This window comes from Danio rerio, chromosome 16, assembly GCF_049306965.1.
Source record: "Danio rerio strain Tuebingen ecotype United States chromosome 16, GRCz12tu, whole genome shotgun sequence".
In the NCBI taxonomy this organism is placed as follows: Eukaryota; Metazoa; Chordata; class Actinopteri; order Cypriniformes; family Danionidae; genus Danio; species Danio rerio.
In genome coordinates this window covers 54347501-54370966 of record NC_133191.1, presented here as the reverse complement: position 1 = coordinate 54370966, position 23466 = coordinate 54347501, and the positions used below count along the sequence as shown (strand labels likewise).

Sequence of the window (23466 nt, the reverse complement as noted above, 5' to 3'; positions counted from 1 at the left end):
CTGCATCTAGTGGTGTTGATCAAATTGTCTGGATCTAGTGTCCTGGATCTGGTGATGTGGATCCAATGATCTAGATCTAGTGGTCTGAATGTAGCGGATCTAGATTGAGGGCCCCTGTTGTAAAGGGTAGGTTCAGGTTTGGGGAATTTGTGAACATTAACAAAACACAATAGGTTGAACAAACATGAACTAAATTTCTCATCATAACCTACATAATTGATTGTGGTTCATTACATTGATCAAAATGAATGTCAATAAATATCAAATTATGCATTTGTAGGATTTTGTGCATTGTTAATAAATAGTGTGTGTATAAATAATGTCGTTATCCGTAAATAGTTCACCCCAGCCTGGATCTAGTGGTGTGGACCTAGTGGTCTGGATCTAGTGGTCTGGATCTAGTGGTCTGGATTCAGTGGTGTGAATCATATGGTCTGGATCTAATGCCTTGGATCTATTGGTCTGGATCTAGTGTTTAGGATCTAATGGTCTAGATCAGGGGTGCTGAACCCTGTTCCTGGAAACAAAACTTTAGACATCCAAAACAGCTGACCCAACTAAGAAAGATCAAAAGGCGCTCTTGATAATTAAAGACAAGTGTGTTTGATCAACTCTTATCAAACACACTTTGACTCTGCAGGAGGGTAGATCTCAAGGAACAGGGTTAAGCACCCCTGGTCTAGATCTAGTGGTCTTGAGCTAGGCGTCTGGATCTAATGGCCTCGATCTAGTAGTGTGGATCAAGGGGTCTAGATCTAATGGTCTGGATCTAGTAGTGTGGATATAGGGGTCTAGATCTAGTGGTCAGGTTGTAGTTATCTGGATCTAGTGGTCTGGATCCAGTGGTCTGGATCTAGTGCTCAATTTCTAATGGTTTGGATCTAGTGGTCAGGTTCTAGTTATCTGGCTCTAGTGGTCTGGATCCAGTGGTCTGGATCTAGTGCTCAATTTCTAATGGTTTGGATCTTGTGGTCAGGTTCTTGTGGTCTGAATCTAGGGGTCTGGATCTAGTGGTCAAGTTCTAGTGGTCTGAATCTAGGGTTCTGGATGTAGTGTTGTGGATCTAATGGTCTGGATCTAAGGGTGTGGATCTTGTGATCTGAATCTAATGGTCAGGTTCTGATGGTCAGGATTTAGGGTTCTGGATCTAGTGGTCTAAATCTGGTGTTTTTGATCTAGTGTTCAAGGTCAGGGGTGATCAACCTTGTACCAAGAGATCTACCTTCCTTCAGAGTTCATTTCAAACCAAAATCAAACACAACTTAGCCAAACAAGAAGGATTTAAAGAAGTTCTTAGTAATTAAAGACGGTGTGTAAAGGTGTGTTTGATCAATGTTGCAGCAAAACTCTGCAGGAAGATAGATCTCCAGAAATGGGTTTAAGCACCCCTGGTCTAAATCTAGTGGTCTGGATGTAGGGGTCTTAATTTAGATGTCTGGTTCTAGGTGCCTAGATCTAGGGGTCTGGATTGAATGGTCAGGATCTAATGGTCTAGATTTAGTGATCTATATCTAGTGGTCTGAAATGTGTGTGGGTCTGCAGCTAGATATATCTCAATAAATCTCCTTTTTCCTTCCCTCTCTTCTCTCCTCAGATGAATGCAGTTCAGAAAGCTGTTTTGCATCACACGATCAGCACTTCGGCCCCCTCAAAAAGAAAAGCAATGTCGTGTGGCGTTTGCCATCTGAGGTTCAACTCGCAGGTGAGTTTAAATCAATACTGAAGATACTCACTGAAGCCGTGTGGAAGTAATGAATGTAATTACACTGTGCAGTCAGGAGAAAATAATAAAGTAGAAATTACAGGTAGTTTAATTCCTTTGATTGAATGTGGTAGTTGTTTTAGGAAGATAATAACTTTCATCTGCAGTGCATCGGTTCATGAAGCTTCAAGAAATAGGTTTCAGAATTGAAATTACTGCCGTTATTTACTCACCCTCACAAATGGGTTGTGCAATGTGGTAAAACATATCATGGATAAAATAAAAAGTCTAGAATTTAAGATTCTGCTCAATCGTTTCCCAAAATACATTGTTTATGGTAATAGTTTTTTATAATTTATATAAGTGCAGAATTTTGGGGATGCAGACAAAAACAATCTTGACAGTCATTTGTTTCTAAGATCCAACTACATTAGCCCCTTTCACACAGTGATACCTGTAAATATCTGGAAAATTTCTGGAATGACTTTACCGGTATATTCAAAAAAGCACTGTTCACACAGGCGAGGACGTTACAGAAATTTTCCGGAAAAAAACGTTCACACATCCATTCCAAAATACCGGTAAATTCTGACATCATTCACCACAAATGAGCTTTAAACGGCTGCGCTTGTATTTGTAAACATTTGACTAAATTACAAACTCTGTGGATGATCAATATTGTGAACAACTTTCGCAGGATCACTTTCGCATGTCGAGATGTTCATAATATGTGCGTGTGCAGGCGCTCACAGGCTGTTTCACAGGCACACGCAAAGCTTGAAGGTAAACAAACAACGGCTTATCATAAGCATCTCATCGATGATTATTTACACAGTTGGCATTAAGAAGAACATATAAAAGTGATCTGACTAACTTCTAGCAGCTAAATGTGTCTGGAAAAAATATTCAAAGGCTTTTATTCTCACAAACCGCGTGGACGTAAATGCGTCTGACTATTGTGATTGGCTAAAGCAGACGTCTCACGTCAGCACGTTCTAGACGTGCACGCACTTATTACGGTAATCTTCCTTCTGCATTCACACAGCGCAGCATTCCGGCAAATTGCCGGTAATGTTACAACTTCTCTTTCCAAAAATAGCCAGAACAAATTTACCGGTATTTTCAAAAAGGACCTGTTCACACATACAGACCTTTCCGGAAAATTTCCGGCAATTTTCCGGAAAGGTCTGTATGTGTGAAAGGGGCTATAGATTGCATTGTATGTGTTTGATTCACTAAAAAGAACTAGTTCAAAGGGGTCATTGGTTTCCAGAACTAGACTACATCCGTAAAATGTATGTGTTTAATTCACTACAGTGTAAAGAACCAGTTTATGCGAATCAAACTACATTGGTTTTACTGCAGATGTTAGATTAATTAAAAAAAACAACATTTTAAAAGAGCATTTTCCATTAGATAAGCAAACTACATTGTTGGGTTTGCCACTTCATAACAATCATAACTATAGTTATGGTAACTATGGTAACTAATCATAACTATGGTACACAGTAAGTTAAGAATCTTCAGTTTAACGTGCTGGACTAAACCGATTATGCTTTGTGTTTGATTCACTCTAAAGATCCGCTTCATAAGAGTCATCTTGAGAATCATTCAGCCTTTGCCTAAAGTATTTATTTGAAAGCCAAGTAAAAAAGTCGTGTCCATATATTGGAAAGTTTTTATTATCATAATACATTATATACAGCCATAACTCATCTCTTATTATATTGAGACAATAGATCATCCACTGACGCCTCCAGTTCACTGAAGGTGACTTTGAAAAGGCTGAGAGAACCATTTATAATTTCCATCCCTCATCCATCTCTTATCAATTTCAATTCAGCACAACTTCCGCCTGCAATTTAATCCAAATATTGTTATTTAAAAACCACCCTGCCCATATCCTCTCTATTAGCTGGTCATTTACAGCATCGCCGTCTAATATTAAACTCTGATTTCCACAAGACAGTTGCAATCACAGCTCATACAGTAGCATGTGACAGTAGGAGGGGGCAGGACTGCCGTTGACCATTCACAGCTCACTTTGCTCTTCAGCAGCCAATCACAAGATCGTCTGGGAGACATTATGCATTCAGATCACGCTGTACTTCATTATCATTGGTCGTTTGTGCTGCAGCTTCCAATCAGCTCCGGGAAGCTTTTACGCAACACATTTTCCCAAAATTAAATGGCTTCTATAGAGTTACAGAGTCCAGAAACTTCTAATAATCACATTCGGTTTTCGTACTTCGCCACAGGTCTGTGTGAATATGAGACATTTGGTTATGGATTATTCTGGGTGTTTGAATTATAAATGCCATTTATAATGGTGGGGGAGAGAAAACCTGGTTAGTTCTTGAAGTGCTTTTGCTCTGTGCCTGCCAAGCTCGGCGACTGTGGCTCTAATTTGCTTTCAGTGTGATTGATGGAAAGTGTCATTTAACTGTGTCCCGTTGCAGATGCCCATCTTCGTTATTGCCTGTCAGCGTGACAGCTCTTCAGTGCCATGCGTTTAATGACCACTGGCCACTTTATGGTTATTTATAGTTTATCATATGTATTTATTATATTTAGATATGCATTTCACCTACCTTTCATTTATTTTAGGTTTGTATTTGGAAAACAGTTTATATAGCTTATTTTTTTACCATGTTTCAAGTTTGTTCGTTCATTCATTCGTGCGTTCGTTCGTTAGTTCGTTCCTTCCTTCCTTCCTTCCTTCCTTCCTTCATTCATTCATTCATTCATTCATTCATTCATTCATTCATTCATTCATTCATTTATTCATTCATTCATTCATCCAGTGATTAATTTTTTAGTTTGTTCATTCGTTCATTCATTCTTTCGTTCGATCATTCATTCATTCATTCGTTTATTCGTTCATTTATTCATTCATTTTCTTTTCGGCTTAATCCCTTAATTAATCCGGGGTCGCCACACCGGAATGAACCGCCAACTTTTCTAGCATATGTGATTACGCAGCGGATGCCCTTCCAGCCGCAACCCATATCTGGAAAACATCCACACACGCTCATTCACACTCATACACTATGGACAATTTTAGCCTACCGAATTTACCTATACTGCATGTCTTTGGACTACGGGGGAAACCGGAGCACCCGGAGGAAACCCAAGCGAACGCAGGGAGAACATGGAAACTCCAACTGACCCAGCCGAGGCTCGAACCACCGACCTTCTTGCTGTGAGGCAACAGCACTACCTACTGTGCCACTGTGTCGTCCATTTGTTTATTTATATAATAATTAGTTTATTCATTCATTTTTTATTCATTCATTTGTTTGTTAAATTATTCGTTCATTAATTCATTGATTCATTTGTTTATTCCTTTATTCATTGATTTATTGATTGGTTCATTCATTTATTTGTTCATTCATTTGTTTATCAATTCATTAATTCATGTGTTTATTATTTTATTCATTTGTTTATTCAATCATTTATTCATTTATTTATTCATTCATTCATTCATTCATTTGTATATTCATTTATTCATTCATTTTGATAATTGATTGATTAGTTTAATCAACAATGCTTTTAATCATTCATTTCTTTATACATTTGTTTATTCATTTATTCATTAGTTTATTCATTCTTTTATTCAATAATTTGTTTATTCATTGATTCATCTATTTATTCATTCATTTATTCATTTATTCCTTCATTTATTTATTCATTCATTTCTTTGAATGATTCCTTCATTCATTTATTCAATTATGTCAATGATTGATTGATTCATTGATTAGTTTATTCATTCATTCATTTTGTATTCATTTAATCATTAATTTGTTTATTTGTTTATTTGTTTATTAATGTATTTATTAGTTTATTCTATCATTTATTCATTCATTTGCTTATTCATTCATGTTGATGATCGATTCATTCTTTAGTTAAATCATTCATTTGTTTATTTATTCACTTAATCATTCGTTTGTTTATTCATTAATTTGTTTATTAATTTATTCATTAGTTTATTCATTTATTCAGTCAGTCATTCGTTTAATTATTCCTCATTTTTACCCATTAATTTGCTTATTCACTTATTTTGATAACTGATTCATTGATTCATTTATTCGTTGAGTCATTCATTTATTCATTCAGTCCTTTATTCATTTATTCATCTATTTATATATTAATTCATTTATTCATTCATTGATTTATTCATTCATCAAAATGAATAAATAAATCAATGATAGATTGATACATTTATTAGTTTAATCATTTATTGGTTTATTCTTTTAAACGTTCATTTATTCATCAATTTGTTAATTTATTTATTTGTTAATTAATTTATTCATTAGTTTATTCGTTGATTTGTTTATTCAATAATTTGTTTATTCAATCATTTTGATGATTTATTTATTCATACATTGAGTCATTTGTTTAATGATTCATTCATTCATTTGTACATTAAATCATTTATTTATTAGTTTGTTTATTCATTCATTTCAGTGTTTGATTGACTCATTTATTAGTTTAATCATTCATTTGTTTATTTATTCCTGTAATCATTCATTAGTTCATTCATTCATTCGCAAATAAACATCTATTCATTTAGCACATATGTGAACTCATGCATGTATCTTAAATTTGAGACACTTGGTTATGTGTTTTTTTTTAGCTGTATGCATTATAAATACAGTATATATGATGTAAGAGTAGAGAGAAGCTCCAGCTCTTTCTTTCTTTTCCTCCCAAACTCAGACTCAGTTTCTGTAATTTCCGTCCTCCATGACTGACTGATGGTGTCATTTATCTGCAGGTGTCCGTCTCAGTTAAAGTCTGGCAGGTCTGTGTGTCTCTGGATGGGCATCAGCTCTTCCGCATCATGCTTTTAATCAACGCTTGATTGCGTCCCAGATTTCACATGACATTTATCCATGTCTCTGCTTTACGGCCTGTGATTGGCTGACTGGAAACATCAGAAAACATCTCATTCATCTTCGTGTTAAAGCCATTTTCATAACAGCGTCCCGCTCAAATGATGTGTTGCTCACAACCCCCCCTGATATACATCTATATGATTATGATCCATATCCAGCGCTGCTATTTGTACAAAATACAATATATCAAAGCAAGGGTGATCTGTCACAGCGTCTTATTGCTTCTCGTGAAGGTAAATCTGGCCCGAACGTTCTCTCTGACAGACTGGCATTGTAAAAAAAAAGACGTCCGGAGAGGAATGCAAGCGTGAAATATGTTCTTCGCCAAGATCTCGAACTGAACGCTCAACAAACGCCAGTGTGAGTCAAAATTGGCTCTGGCAAACAAACAGCAGTTTTAGTGAGAGACACAGAGTAGCTGTAAATAATGCTGGAGCAGATGGGATGAAGACTGACAGGAGACTATGATCCAAAATGCAACGTAATGGATAGTAATAAATAATATATATATGATTGGATAATTAACAAATAAAAAAAAAGAATCCTGAATGCAGTTTGACGTGACTAATAACATAACTAATGTTTAATAACTGATTCTTTTATCTTTGCCATGATGACAGCACATACTGTTTGACTAGATATTTTTCAAGAGACTAGTTTTCAGCTGAAAGTGATATTTAAAGGCTTAACTGGATTAATTAGGTTAACTAGGCAGGTTAGGGTAATTAGGTAACTCATTGATCAACAGTTTTCCCGAAAAAAATATTTTAAAAACATTAAAAAGTGCTTTTATTTTAGCCGAACTAAAAGGAATAAGACTTTCTCCAGAAGAAAACATTATTGGAATTTATTGTAATATACACTCACTGGCCACTTTATTAGGTATACCTTACTAGTACCGGGTTAGACCCCATTTTTGCCTTCAGAACTGCCTTAATCATTCATGGCATTGATTCAACAAGGTACTGGAAATATTCCTCAGAGATTTTGCTCCATATTGAAATGATAGCATCACACAGTTGCTGCAGATTTGCCGGCTGCACATCCATGATGTAAATCTCTCGTTCCTCCACATCCCAAAGGTGCTCTATTGGATTGAGCTCTGGTGACTGTGGAGGCCATTTGAGTACAGCGAACTCATTATCATGTTCAAGAAACCAGTCTGAGATGATTCACGCTTTATGACATGGAGCGTAATCCTGCTGAAAGTAGCTATGAGAAGATGGGTACACTGGTCATAAAGGGATGGACATGATCAGCAACAATACTCAGGTAGGCTGTGGTGTTGACGAGATGCTCATTTGGTACTAACGGGCCCAAAGTGTGCCATGAAAATATTGTCCACACCATTACACCACCACCACCAGCCTGAATTGTTGATACCAGGCAGGATGGATCCATGCTTTCATGTTGTTGATGCCAAATTCTGACTCTTGGTGAGCCTGTGTGAATTGTCCGTTCTGAATTGTAGCCTCAGTTTCCTGTTCTTAGCTGACAGGAGTGGCACCCGGTGTGATCTTCTGCTGCTGTAGCCCATCTGCCTCAAGGTTGGACGTGTTCAGAGATGCTCTTCTGCAGACCTCAGTTGTAACGATTGGTTATTTGATTATCTGTTGCCTAAGTTAAAGCTACTCATCGATGAATTTGCTCTTCAGTGTTTGGACTCGTTCAAACCACACTTAACTGAGCTAAACTGAACTGAACTTAAACACTAAAAACTGAACTACCCTGATCCAGTTACTATGACCATTTATGTGAAGCTGCTTTGACACAATCTACATTGTAAAAACGCTATACAAATAAAGCTGAATTGAATTGAATTGAATTGAATTTCTATCAGCTGGAACCAGTCTAGCCATTCTCCTTTGATCTCTGGCATTAACAAGGCATTTGCGCCCAAAAAACTGCCGCTCACTGGATATTTTCTCTTTTTCAGACCATTCTATGTAAACCCTAGAGATGGTTGTGTGTGAAAATCCCAGTAGATCAGCAGTTTATGAAATACTCAGACCAGCCCGTCTGGCACCAACAACCATGCCACTTTCAAAGTCACTTAAATCATCTTTCTTCCCCTTTCTGATGCTCGGTTTGAACTGCAGCAGATCGTCTTGACCATGTCTACATGCCTAAACGTTGCTGCCATGTGATTGGCTGATTAGAAATTTGCTTTAACCAGCAGTTGAACCTAATAAAGTGGCCAGCCAGTGTATATATTTTTTTAATTTTATGTATTTATATATTTTAGTAAGTAATAAAATTAAATTATAATTAAGAATAACACTCTACTATTGCACTATTTATATTTTTTTATATACAAATAAATAATTAATATGTATTTGTATGAAATAAATAGTTTTATTTTATACAAATTATACAAATTTTTTTTTTCTAGTTCTTGATATTAGCATATGTGTATTTGGTATATCTGCCTTGACTTTTAAAACATATTTAATTATTTAAATGTCCTTTTTTTTACACCACAGTTTACTGTAATTTTATTTACATTAATTTCACAGGACATTTTGCTGGGGCATTCATTAACAATTCATTAACAATCAAACGATGTCTCTCAAACAATGTTTAACAGAGCAAGGAATTTTTCACAGCGTTTCCTATACGATTTTTTTCTTCTTCTGGAGAAAGTCTTATTTGTTTTATGTCGGCTAGAATAAAAGCAGCTTTAAATAAAAATAATAATAATAATAATAATAATTTTAAGGTCAATATTATTAGCCCCCTTAAGCTATTTTCAGATTGTCTACAGAGCAAACCATCATTATACAATAACTTGCCTTGATAACCTAGTTAAGCCTTTAAATGTCACTTTAAGTTGAATACTAGGGTCTTAAAAATATCCAGTCAAAGTTTATGTATTGTAGATAAAATAAAGCAGTTATTAGAAATGAGTTATTAAACTATTATGATTAGAAATGTTGAAAAAAATGTCTCTCTGTTAAACAGAAATTGGGGAAAAATACACAGGGGGTGGCTAATAATTCTGACTTCAGCTGTATGTACATTCAGAATAGATGTTAGAAGGGTGTTTACTATTAATGACTGTAGTATTTATTGGTGTGCAGTGTCCTCAGACAGTTGTCCGGCAGTAAACAAGGGCATCTGTGAGTGTTTTGGTCTGGCCATCATAAATCTGCAGTGAAGGTGAAAGCCAAAGGCAGCGAGCGTTTCAAGAGCTCTACATCTCGCCGGCGGTTATTAAAAGATTTGTTTCAGGAGTTTTTTTGTATGGCTCAGTGTCATGGAGGATAATAACATCTCACACCCGCTGACTCCTCTCTGATCTGTCAGACTCTTTACTAACACCATCACTCAGATACACTGGACAGTCTGCTGCCTATGTAGGGAACATCCTGAATGATTTGAGAGACTTTCAAAAATCTCTTGTCAAACAGGAGACTCGACTAACAACTCATTTAAGTTTGGTAAAATCATGCTATCCAAGATTATTATTATTGTTTTTAACTAACCAACTGCTGAATAATTAGATCTAGATCTTATAATATGTGTGTATTATTTTATATAGGAGTATTTGTAGGTATTTATTATATAATATCATTTATCCCCCTTCGTACACAAAATACTCCATTACCCTCATTATAATCCAAAAGCATTAGTTCACACACACACACACACACACACACACACATACTCACACAGACACACACACACACACACACACACACACACAGACACACACACACACACACACACACACACACACACACACACACACACATACTCACACAGACACACACACACACACACACACACACAGACACACACACACACACACACACACACACACACACAGGCACACACACACACAGACACATATATTTTTTCAATTTTTTTTATAAATTAATAACAGTCTAATTTAATATTTTAACATTAAATCTTTTTTATTTATTGTTTTTAACTAACAATATACACCAAACTTACCTTACCTTAGCATTTTTATATATTTAAAAATAAAATAAAAATATTTTGTAGTAAATATTATATTACTAAAGGAATATTTTGGTATTTATTGTTATGTTTATAATTATTGTATATTAGTACATTTTTCTAAAGTTTTTCATGTTTCGTTGTATTAATAATTAGTAATTAAATTTAAAAAAATATTATTAAGATAATTTTTATTAATTATTATTTATTTTATAAAAGAATGATAATAATAAATAATACAAAAAATAAAAATCCTCTCACTTATACTCCAAAAAACATTGGTCCAGAGCTGATGATTTGAGAGTATAAGTGAGATGAAAATAAATAATAACAAATTTGAAATAAATATTAAATAAATACTTAAAAAAAGGCAAATTATTTTTAATATATTACCTTTTATTTTTTCATTAATTAATAATGTTGTAAAAAATTTATTATAATGTTTAAAATTAAATGATCAGTTATAATTTACTGTTTATAAATTAATAATAATATTATAATAAGTCTTTGTTTATTATAAATAAGAAACAAAATATTGATAATAATGCATTAGCATGTAAGTAATTTTTGTAATTATAGTAAAAAAAATGTGTATATTATTATTAGTATTAGTATTAGTATATACAGGTGAAGTCTGAATTATTAGCCCCTCTTTGATTTTTTTTATGTTTCCTAAATGTTGTTTAACAGAGCAAAGAAATTTTCACAATATATTTAAAAATATTTTATCTTCTGGAGAAAGTCTTATTTGTTTTATTTCGGCTAGAATAAAAGCAGCTTTTAATTTTTTAAAAACCATTTTAAGGACAATATTACTAGCCCCTTTAAGCATTTCCCCCCCGATAGTCTACAGAACAAACCATCGTTATACAATAACTTGCCTAATTACCCTAACCTGCCTAGTTAACCTAATTAACCTGTTTAAGCCTTTAAATGTCTCTTTAAGCTGTATAGAAGTGTCTTGAAATATATCTAGTCAAATATTATTTACTGTCATCATGGCAAAGATAAAATAAATCAGTTATTAGAGATGAGTTATTAAAACTATTATGATTAGAAATGTGCTGAAGAAATCTGCTCTCCATTAAACAGTGATTGGGGGGAAATAAACAGGAGGGCTAATAATTCTGACCTCAACTGTGTGTGTATATATTTCATTAGAATTTTCTCAAAAACAAAATCATTACATAAATATATCAGTCCTTATACAGGAAGCTGAACACTGAGTTGATTTCATTTGCTTATATGGCATTAACATGCAACTGATGTTATAATGTAAAATGTACCTGTAAAAAGGAATAAAACAGATTCATATTTTGTTATTTCATTATATAAACCTCAGTATTGAGCAGCTGGTTTGCCAATGGCCTGAAATTTAAAGTCAAATTACTGACATTTAATGCTGATTATTTAATCATTCCAGTTCAACCAGCTCTAAATGTGCTGAATTAACGTTTAATTAAAGTCATTGTCATTCTTTCCCTCACAAACACATCTCTTTATATGTAAATTAAGCTCATTATAGATTACACATATTCGCAGACGTCAGTGCTGTTTGATTGCTGCAATTAAAGCATGCCAGATCACAAAATTAATCATCATGAATCAATATTTATTGACAGATTTTTGAAGACATTACATTTTTGTGGCAGATATTTTTAATAGACATTATACAGACATTAGACATTAATAACATTAACACGAAAAATGTTTATTAGGTTATTAAATGGCTTTAGATGCATTTGAAAAATCATAATACATTGCCATTTATTTATTTATTGTGATTTACTTAATGAACTATTCAGTTAATTCAGGTTAAACTTTGACCAAAATAGTTTTATTATTATTGTAATTATGTCAAAAGTTGTGTTTCGTATACAATTATAACATATAATTTAATTATTTAATGGCAGTCTGGGTTTAATAAAATTTATCTTTAGGATGTTTCTATTTTTACCTCAAGCAAAGACATGTACGTATTACATTGCAAATGTTATTTTGTAAGTAATGTAAATACCATATTTTACATGTAAATATACAAGTATTAAAGATGTTGTTATATTAAGTATATTTATATTTGTAAATTATATTTATTAAAACACTGTCCCAACATACTGAATCAGCATTTTATTTATTTATTTATTTTGCTGTGTTTATTTTTTTACTTGATTTTTCAATTTTATTTAATAAATTTAATTTACTACTTAATTTATTTATTTCAATAAGTTAATTTATTTTATTTTATTTATGTAGTTATTTTACTTATTTATTTTTTTGTTTATTTTATTAATTTGCTTTATTTTTATTTTCCATTTTTATTTTACATTATTTTTTTATTTAACTTTATTTAACTTTATTTTTTAATTTTATTTAAAACAACTTAATTTATCTTACTTTATTTATTTATATTTTTTTCATTTATTTTAATGAAATTAATTTTATTTTACTTTAACAATATTTAATTATCTCTTATTTATTTTATTTTATTTATTTATTTTAATTATTTATTTTTTATTTTGATTATTTTTAAGTTACTTTATTTTTTCTTGTACTTTATTTATTTTTTTAATTAACTTTTTTTATTTATTTTAATTTATTTGTTCATTTACTTATTTATTTTACTTTTTTTTACTTTATTTATTTAGCTATTTCTTATCTCTCTATTTATTTTTTTTATTTTTTTTACTTATTTAATTTATTTAGTTAATCTTTATTTATTTATTTTTAAAAATATTTATATAATTTATTTTAAATGAAATTCTGGACCTCAACATGAATTTATACCTATTTTGTATTATTTATTTGATAATTTATGTCATATACATTTTTTTATTTTATTTTAGATTTTTATATTATTATTATTATTTGAATATAATAAAATATCCATTTGTTTAACATTTCTTAATGGCTTTATGTTTAGTGTGTTTTGTGTCCTCTTCATTGTACAGCACCAGTGGTCCTGCATATGTAGGGAGGTCGTTAGATTTTGATGCAGATCCAGACGACACACACACACACACACACACACACACACACACACACACACACACACACACACACACACACACGCACACACGCACACACAAACACACATACACTGTTCGCTGGTTATATGTCTTCCAGCAGCTTGTTTGCTGGTGTCTTAGTGGTCTGTTGTTTCTAACACCTGGTCTGGGTTGGCCCTCTCCTCGGGTTGGCCCTCTCTGTGTTTTCCAGAGCCAGGCTTTGGCCCACTACAAAGGCACCAAACATGCCAAGAAGCTCAAATCCTTGGACGCCCCCAAATGCCTGAAACACAAGAGCTCCTCAGCAAGCAGGGAAAACACCAACAAGGAGCTTCCCAAAGGCCTCGTGCCCTCTACAGTGGCCTACAGTGAGGACAGAAAAGGTAAGAGATCAGTGAATGTTTATATTACTGTCATTGCTTACGCTTGCTGAAATAAATCGAAAACTAGAATGGTTTCCAATGCAAAATGAACGCTGAATCCAATGCAAAATCAACAAAAAAATCTTAATTTAAATGCAAATATTTGCAAAAAAAATTCCATAATTTCATAAAACGTCCAATTTTAAATCATATAATTAAATTATATTTATTTCAGTTTGCAATTCATTGTTTTACATGACTTAAAGACGTCGCATACGCAGAGCACATGATGCATGATGTCTCTCGAAAAATGACGTCTCACCCGCGCCCTCACAAGCCAAACATTACCTGAAAGTAAGGGGAACTGTTTTGCAGCCTGTGAAGTAAGCAGATGCGCATGACGCACAAGTGATTTACATGTGAAGTCATGCAAAGTTGGGATTAGAAATCCTTTGGTGCAAATCGAGTTTTCGATGACTCGGTGTGAATTGGGCTTCAGACTGCAAAAGAAAATGGAAGCAAACATCTAACAAACGGAGCAACAGAACAGACAAAAAAGCAAGCAGCTTACAATGAAGGAGATTGATTCAAGGATGACGGCCTCAGAACATGACTGAATTATTCATTTTACTTTACATGTACGGCTGGTATTATGATATGCGTCAGATTGATAAATGATTTCGTTTAACTCTTTCCCTACCGTTGATGAGAGAAAACGCCACCCTGCCATTGATGAGTTTTACGGCAATCCGTGTTTTAGGTGTATTAGGGCAGAAGAAGCCCTAACGCATGTCCTGAGTTAGGTACACGATGTCAGATGCTACAGGGAGTGAAATCTGAGAAAGATCCACTCTGCAGATCTCTCGCATGCACCCATACTGAATGTAACACCAAACCATAATTTTCCCTTCACCAAACTTGACTGATTTCTATGAGAATTTGGGACCATGCGGGTTCCAGTAGGTCTTCTGCAGTATTTGTGATGATTGGGATGCAGTTCAACAGATGATTCATCAGAAAAATTGATATTTTGCCACTTTTCCAAATGATTAACTAGAAGTCAAGTTGTTATTTGTTGCTCGAACAACTGGGATCGACGACAAGACTTTTGTCAGGTAGTGTAAAGTGAGGCCGAGATTATTTCAACCACAAAGTGCATGAGGCAAAACTCTACATTGCACAGATTGGCACTAAAATGGTTGAGTTTTGCTTAGAAATTGTGACCACACATCTCATGACTGAGAGATTTCATAACTGCAACCCTGATTTGGTGAACCACCCAGAATGTCCCAGAACGTTTTACACCAGCGGAGATCCCTCAGAAAAATGTAGGAATCTGTTTGAGTTCTGCTTTTTATTGCCGTTTTGTGCTACAGAGGAAACATTCATCAGGTTTCCCCGGACAAGACTTGACCTCCTCTTCTATTTCTGTCACACAGATCTCTCTCTCTCTCTCTGAACTGGAAACAAGAAATATGTTCCAGGACTCAGCTTAAAGGCTGTATTTTATATCCTAGGCAAGCGTCTTGCTGTAATTTGGTTGATATTACACCAGTGCAGTACTTTATATTCATGCGCATGATGGAAAATAGCACCTCTTTTCGTTGACCTCTCCTGGCCTTCTCAGCGAAGTCAGGTTAGATGTAGTGGGAGAAATAAGTATTGAACACGCCGTGTTTTTTTTCTCTGTGTAATATTTCTAAAAGAGCTGTTGACATGGAGTTTTTACCAGATTTTGGTAAAAACCCAAACAATACAAGCATAAAAAATAAAACTAAACTAAAATCTGAAAGAAAAAAAAATATTTATGTGTAATGACAACCTGATCTCACGAGGAAACGTAAGTATTTTATGTTTTGTCAGTTTAGTGGCTAATTCGTACGAATTCGTACGAGTTCAGTCGTACAAAAATTGTACGATTTTAAAAAGGAGGCGTGGCACTCAACCCCACCCCTAACCCCAATCATCATTGGGTGATGAGCAAATCGTACTAAATTGTACGAATTCATAGGAATTAGCCAGTAAATCAAAAAGTTACGAATTGCCGTGAGATTGCGTTGGTAATGACAACGGAAAGACTCAAGCAAAAACTACTGAACTATTGAAATGTATTTAATACTTTATATATAGGACTGTTTTGGTGATTGCAGCTCAGCAGTTTCCACAGGTTTGAAATGTAATTGCAGTGGTAGGCAGCGTAATGATATTCGAGACCTGCAAGACCTATGAGATGGACCGAGAGAAGAGGAGATGGAAAAAAAGAAGGAAAGACAGAGTAGACTGAGAGAGGAGAGCTAGGCAAAAAAAAAAAAAAAAATTGGGGCTCTGTTCTCCAGACACGCTGGTCCTCCACCCGTTGAGAGATCTGACGATGTGTTGGGAGCCCTGTTAAGGAATCTAAACACCCGTCCGTCTTCTGCTGTCCGGTGGCGGTTCTCCTGGCATGTGGCATTCCTGCCCTAGTAGCAAAGAATTCTGGCCCAGATTTGGCATAAAGCTGGCACAGCAGGCATTCATCCGGCACTGGCATACAGCATGTGGGCCAAACATGGCCCGGGTTTGGCAGAGGTGGCACCATCTTTAAGGCGGCACACAAGATTTGGGCCAGATGAAAAACGTAGTATTTGGCCCAGATTTAAAAATTTGATAAGTGGGCCATGTGAGTTTGGCCAGTCTTGACCCACATTTAAAATACACTAAAATCATTTTTGAATAAAGAAAAAAAATTCTACCAATCAGGTCACTTTGAGAAAAAGCGTGCCCATAGTGTGCCTAAAGCGCATCACTCCATGGGTTTATCAATTTCATTGCAATCGTGACACACCAACCTATCTGGCCCAGTTCAGGCCCAGTTATGAGTTATTAACTTGGCTGAGACTTGGCCCAGATATGGTCTGTGTTTGGCTTTTGTCTGGAAGCCAGATTTAGTCCAGTCATGTACCGTAATTCACTGCTGCATGTGGGCCAAGCAAAACCTGATTGTGTGGGCCAGAGCTGGACCAGAGAAATTTTGCTATGTGGGTGGTCTCCTGCTCTGCTCCTGCTTTAGTGAACGGAAGCAGGCTTTGGCATCATGGCGTATGACGATGACTCCCCTGGCCTCTTTGCGATGGCTCTCTTCAGCACTTACTTCCAGTGGTGAGCCCCGCATCCCCTGCTCCTTCCCATGCCGGGAACAGGCAGATCTTTTTGGTGGTTCGGCGGTATAGGTTGCGTATATGGAGGATCGGCTCTTTAAGGTTTATTGCCACCCTTCATAGAAAGACTGAAAATACGGGAGAAATACAGAAAAATACCTTTATAGGTTGACATCTAGATAGAACTGTGAAATACAGGAGAATCCCGGAAAAAAACGGCAGGGTTGAAGGTATGGCATGAGACGGTTGACAGTTGTAGGCAGTAGCCTACAAAACCGGTTAATCAATTGCATTATTTATATTATTAAAACCATTACATGGCTATCTTGGGCAGATACAAAACAAGTGTAAAAGAATGATAATAATAGTTAAAAAGAAAAAAAGATGTTATCAAATATACTTGGGCGGCCATTAATATACCCAGGCGACCCACCCAAGTAAAGTCTATGTGTGGGAAGCACTGCAGCTTAAACATGCCTCTCATATGGAGAATGAAGTCACATGTCACAGACAAAAATCTTGAGGGTTCTGTGGGTTTTGTCTATCAAATCTGATCTTTATTTTGTATTTTATATAGGCTAGGCCATTCTACAGCTTGATTTTCTTCCTCTGAAAGCATTTGAGTATCTCATTGGCTGTGTTTTGCATCATTGTCTTGCTGAAATGTCCACCCTGGTTTCATTTTCATCCTCCTGTTAATGTAGATGTTGGACTGAAGCAGCTAATATTCATTTACAATGACAAAGGGCAAAGGATTGCTGAGATTTAAGCTGCTGTCTGAGCTATCCGTGTATTTCTGCAACTTCCTTCCCTCATCTGTTTTATTTTTTTCCCTCCGTCATTTCATTTTATTACAAATAACTTAATTTGAAAACTAGTTTTGTTTTCTTTACATATATGGATTTCTTTGGTTGTTAACATCTACTGAAAATGTAAACTTTCGAAATATGTTTTCTCCTGTAGAAATATGTTTTCTGAGAAAAATAGTGGCTCTTTGACAGGATCCAAACCAAACAACATCCTCTCCTTGTGTTTGTTAGCGAGCCAGAGGTTGGCTATGTATACTCTACAGGATTACAGCTGGAGTTTCAAGCCATAAAACCGTGTACGTAAGCAAATGGTGGAATTATGTACTCTCAACACACGTCTGGAACCTGTTCTGGAACCAGTAATTTACTGCACTTTTTGTGTTCTGCTTGTTTAGGCGCAGCAGTAAAGCTCACCCAATCAGAATGCCTTATTTGTGCTCAAACACCTGGTGTAATGTAATTTGCAGCATTTTAAGGCAAAAGTGTAGCCTGAAGTCATAGAGACACTCCATCACAACCATTATTGTCTTATAAAGCAATGGCTCAGCTCTGTGAGCCTGAGGAAACGGGGTTTTGTTTAGACTGGTGGATGCAACAGCAAACATATAAACACAAAGATGCACTGGCGTCAGCAGTTTGTGCAATTCATAACAACATCATTCTGTTAGCAGCAGTTGTACTTGTCAACACTTTGGGATGAATTCCGGAAACACTTGTAAGGATCTTACATGCAATCTTTCAGTGGGGGAAAAACGTTGTAGAATTATTAGACCTCCTGTTAAATTTGATTTCTTTCATATTTTTTTCCCCCAAATTTGTGTTTAACAGAGATTTTTTTCAACACATTTCTAAACATAATAGTTTTAATAACTTAATTCTACTAACTGATTTATTTTAACTTTGTCATGATAACTAAACAATATTAGACTAGATATTTTTCAAGACACTTCTATACAGCTTCAAGTGACATTTAAAGGCTTAACTAGGTTAACTTAACTAGGCAGGTTAGGGTAATTAGGCAAGTTATTGTATAATGATAGTTTGTTCTGTAGACTATCAAAAAAAATGCCTAAAGGGGCTAAAAATGTTGACCTTAAAATGTTTTTTTATTATTATTATTATAATTATTATTAAAAACTGCTTTTATTTTATGCAAAATAAAACAAATAAGTCTTTCTCCAGAAGACAAAATATTATCAGACATACTGTGAAAATTTCCTTGCTCTGTTAAACATTATTTGGTAAAAGTTTTTAAAATAAAATAAAATCAAAGGGGGGCTAATAATTCTGACTTTAACTGTATATATAAAACCCCAAAACATATAAACCAAAAACAAATAAGACTTCATTAAAAAAAAACTGTTAGAAATATAGGAATTACTGTGAAAATGTTTTTAATGCGTTACATTTCACTTGAGAGATATTTTTAAATAATTTAAATATTGCACCGGAAGGCTACTAATTGAACTGTATATAAATACATGCATTTTTTATTATCATTCTTTTACAACACATTTCATTCTGTTTCGTTTTAGTTGTATTCATACTAAGTGAAAATTATAGTTAAAAAATATTGCCAAAGTGTTTTTTGTGCAACAATTTTGTGGCAGCAAGTTCCCCATTTTATTTTACTTTGTGGAAATCCAAATGATGACTCATGTATTCCAACAACTAGAAAAAAATCAAGCTAAAGGTTTTGGTTTTGAAAATACAGTTGAAGTCAATTATTAGCCCCTCTTTGAATTCTTTTTTTAATATTTTACAGAGCAAGGAAATTTTCACAGTATGTCTGATAATATTTTTTCTTCTGGAGAAAGTCTTATTTGTTTTATTCCGGCTAGAATTAAAGCAGTTGTTAATTTTTTTAAAACTATTTTAAGAACAAAATTATTAGCCCCTTTAAGCTATTTTTTTTTTTCCGACTGTCTAACCGACCATTGTTATACAATAACTTGCCTAATTACACTAACCGGTCTAGTTCACCTTATTAACCTAGTTAAGCCTTTCAATGTCACTTTAAGCTGTATAGAAGTGTCTTGAAAAAATATCTAGTCAAATATTATTTACTGTCATCATGGCAAAGTAAAATAAATCAGTTATTAGAAATGAGTTTTATGGTATTAAAATGTGTACTATTTGTAACTATTATGGTTAAAATGTGTTGAAAAAAATCTTCCCTCCGTTACACAGAACATGGGGGAAAAAATAAACAGGGGGGCTAATAATTCTGAATTCAACTGTATTTTCAACTTTGTATATATATATATATTTTTTTACTTTACTCACTGAAGTCAAAAAGCTTAATAAATGCAAACTATTCGGTTCATTTCTTTGCATTCTTACAGTTTTGCAAAAGGTGCGTATAAATATTTAATTTTTCAGAGGGGTTTGGCAGCACTTATGCAAATTATATTTGTAATTAAAACAGAATTGCAGCATTTATTAAATACATGTCATTTTTTAAATATATGTCTGAAGTGATGTTTAACAGAGCATGGACATTTTCACAGTATTATTCAATTAAGTTGGCTGGATTAAAAGCAGTTAACATTAAAAAAAAAACAACAAAAAAAAACACTAAGGTCAATATTATTAGCCCCCTGAATGTTTTCCACTCTTGATTGACTTCTGAATAAACCACTGTTGTCCAATAATGGCCATATTAATGGCCACCCTGCACAATAATGGCCACCCTGCAGCCCGGGACCGGTTACTCACTGAAGCTAAGAGTGCTGTGGTTTTAGTGAGGTCAGCAGGGGGCACTCAACCTGCAGTCTGGAGTCCTAATGCCCCAGTAAAGTGAAGGGGACTCTATGCTGTCAGTAAGTGTCGTCTTTTGGATGAGACGTTAAACCGAGGCCCTGACTCGCTGTGGTCGTTAAAAATCTCATGGCACTACTCATAAAGAGTAGGGGTGTAACTCCGGTGTCCTGGCCTGGCCATAACAGACTATAACATAGTATTTTTGTTTTCTTTGCATATATGGAATTCTTTGTTTGTTATCAACATTCGGAAAGAAATTAAATGGCACGTTTAGAAATATGTTTTATAAGGAAAATTAGTGACGTGTTTAATACTTATTTAAAATGAGTTGGAATGAGAGTAATACAGTAGGGGAAATAAGTACTTTTAACAAGCAGCAAGTTTTAATTTATTTGTATTTTTAAGTGTATGCAGCAATATTCATCATGGCAAACCAGTTCAACTAAATGTGCTGTAGTAATGCTGCGCTGCATTTAAATGAACTAACCACCCCTGTTCTATGTAAATGAGACTCATTATTGATCGCGCCTTATTCATAAACGAGCCCTTTTGTGAAGTGATGCTGTTCAACCTCAGTAAACTGTGTTCGATCGTGACCAAGATTAGGACTTGCACCATACACGGCATTCGGCTCGGGTTGTTTTTGTGTGCATCGTTATCTGGTTTGCATAATTCCTTTAATGAAAAGGGTGCTAAAAACAATGCAAATAAACAGCGGCAGTCAATTCCCCCCCTTTGTATTACTGGAAAAATCTAGGATCGCTGACCTACCTCTGGCGTTATCCGCAAACTAATCGAGCCGGTGTATTGTTTGCATTAATAAAGGCTGTGAATAAAGAAGGGCAGTGTGACCCGGTTGAGTACATGATCTCGCAGGGGCCAGAAACCTCCCGATAAATCACAGCACATCATACAGAACACCCGGCCGATTTCTCCGCCGTATACGCAGCATTTTTTAACATCGAGCTGGGCGTTTGTTTGTCAAAATGCCACTCGGTAATGAATATTAATGAGCGGAGATGTCAGAGAGATGAATTGTGGGGGCGTCTGAAAGCTGCATTATCTCCAGTTTATTTGCCGCATGTAATGAATAGCAGAGGCTCAGACACTAATAGGGCGGCTTCAGAGAGCAGATAGCACCGCCACAGAGAGTCTGCTCTTTTTGGAGAGGCTATTTAATGCGTTTAATTCAAGGTTTTCATTTTTTCGAGCTTATTAAATAACAGTCGTTTGTCAGGGCTGGGAAGTGAATAATGCGTGGGAGATGCATATGTATGCGTTTAAGTACTTCTTTGGAGATATTTGTAATCTTTCGCATTGATGCTGCTGAATTCTCGGCTTGGAGGTTATGTGGTAAACTCATTTTCTTGTCGGCTTAGTCCCTTTATTAATCCGGGGTCGCCACAGCGGAATGAACCGCCAACTTATCCAGCACGTTTTTACAAAGCGGATGCCCTTACAGCCACAACCCATCTCTGGGAAACATACACACACACACACACACACACACACACACTACGGACAATTTAGCCCACCCAATTCACCTGTACCGCATGTCTTTGGACTGTGGGGGAAACCGGAGCACCCGAAGGAAACCCACGCGAACGCAGGGAGAACATGCAAACTCATCACAGAAACGCCAACTGAGCCGAGCCGAATTACCAAATTTAATGGTGACCATACCAAAAAGAAATAATTATTTCTTTGTGAAAAATTTTAAATGTGTAAAAACAAGCAAAATATAGCTGTATACATACACTTTTTATTCAACAAAACTTTAGTATTTTTATTTGACGTTTAAAAAGATCTATTGTCATGTATCTAAAATATGCACAGTAATCTGTCCTGGCTAAAAGTCCCAGATCAGCAGTTAACTACACATAAAAGGGTAGTCAAACTCATATTAAAGCAATGTTACGCTGCTGCTTACAAAAGGATGTATGTACATTTTGTTCAGTCTTGAGCTCTTGAAAGCAGCAGGACTGTGGGTGCTGTGGGTTTATATTTTTGTCTATTCTATTTCAAAGAGAACCGATCGCACACGTTGTGCTTACTCACGACGAGTTCCGCGCGAGCAAACGGGAGTGTGCGCACTTTTTAACAGCCGCGCGCATCATATCACCAGTGCGCGCGAGTAATCAACCTCTCATATCAACCTCTCATAAGTTATTCACCTGCTTTTGCTCGCACGAACACAGTTATTTTTGTCAGTCGTGCTGCTTCTCGATTCTAAGATTACATTACATTTCGATTATCTAAGATTACAAAGTGGCTAGTGGGAGCGGCTGTCTTACCCGCCAGAGCTGAAATATACCCACATTTGGCGGGTTGGGGGGTGTTAATGTAAAGCCCTGATGGTACGTAATCAGAATGAGCCTGGGTTGAAAATATTTATTACATTTTAATCACCCACTGAAAGAAAGAATGAAAAATAAGAATCCTATGCACACATTTGACATATTTGAACCCAAAACGGAGCAAAATTCTACAAAAACCTTTTGGAAAAGTCCTGACTTGTAAACTGGTATAAAATAAAGTTGTTTTATTATTGAAAAAGTGTTCAATAAATGTGTTTCAAGAGTTCACACTTAGATATTGTTTGACAATAATAGCAGGTTTGTCATGCTGTTCCGAGAGAGAACCCTGAGCTCGGAGATAATTAAGCCCAGGGCTCCCACCTCAGGTAGTTCTCGGGAGCTTCCTCGTGGTAAAGGAAGAAAGGGGGAGAAGGGGTGGATGCGGGGTTTCTTCGGAAAACGAAGATAAGGGAGTCATTTTAGCTGGGCTACTTATAGTGAGTTTGGATCAATCTGATTGGCTAACTAAT

At 35.2% G+C, this 23466-nt stretch overlaps 1 protein-coding gene across 4 annotated transcripts in view; it reads left to right on the top strand.

Annotated features, from left to right (window-relative positions):
* Positions 1-23466, top strand: part of znf385d (zinc finger protein 385D) — a 144849-nt gene that overhangs the window by 84104 nt on the left and 37279 nt on the right. For 2 of the 4 annotated variants that reach the window (XM_021467038.3, XM_021467037.3), the window contains exons 3-4: positions 1595-1702; positions 13780-13951. In XM_021467038.3, coding sequence (XP_021322713.1) covers positions 1595-1702; positions 13780-13951 — 280 coding nt within the window. The remainder of the gene's footprint in view (positions 1-1594; positions 1703-13779; positions 13952-23466) is intronic. The other 2 variants (XM_073926766.1, XM_021467039.3) reach the window with 1 other exon arrangement.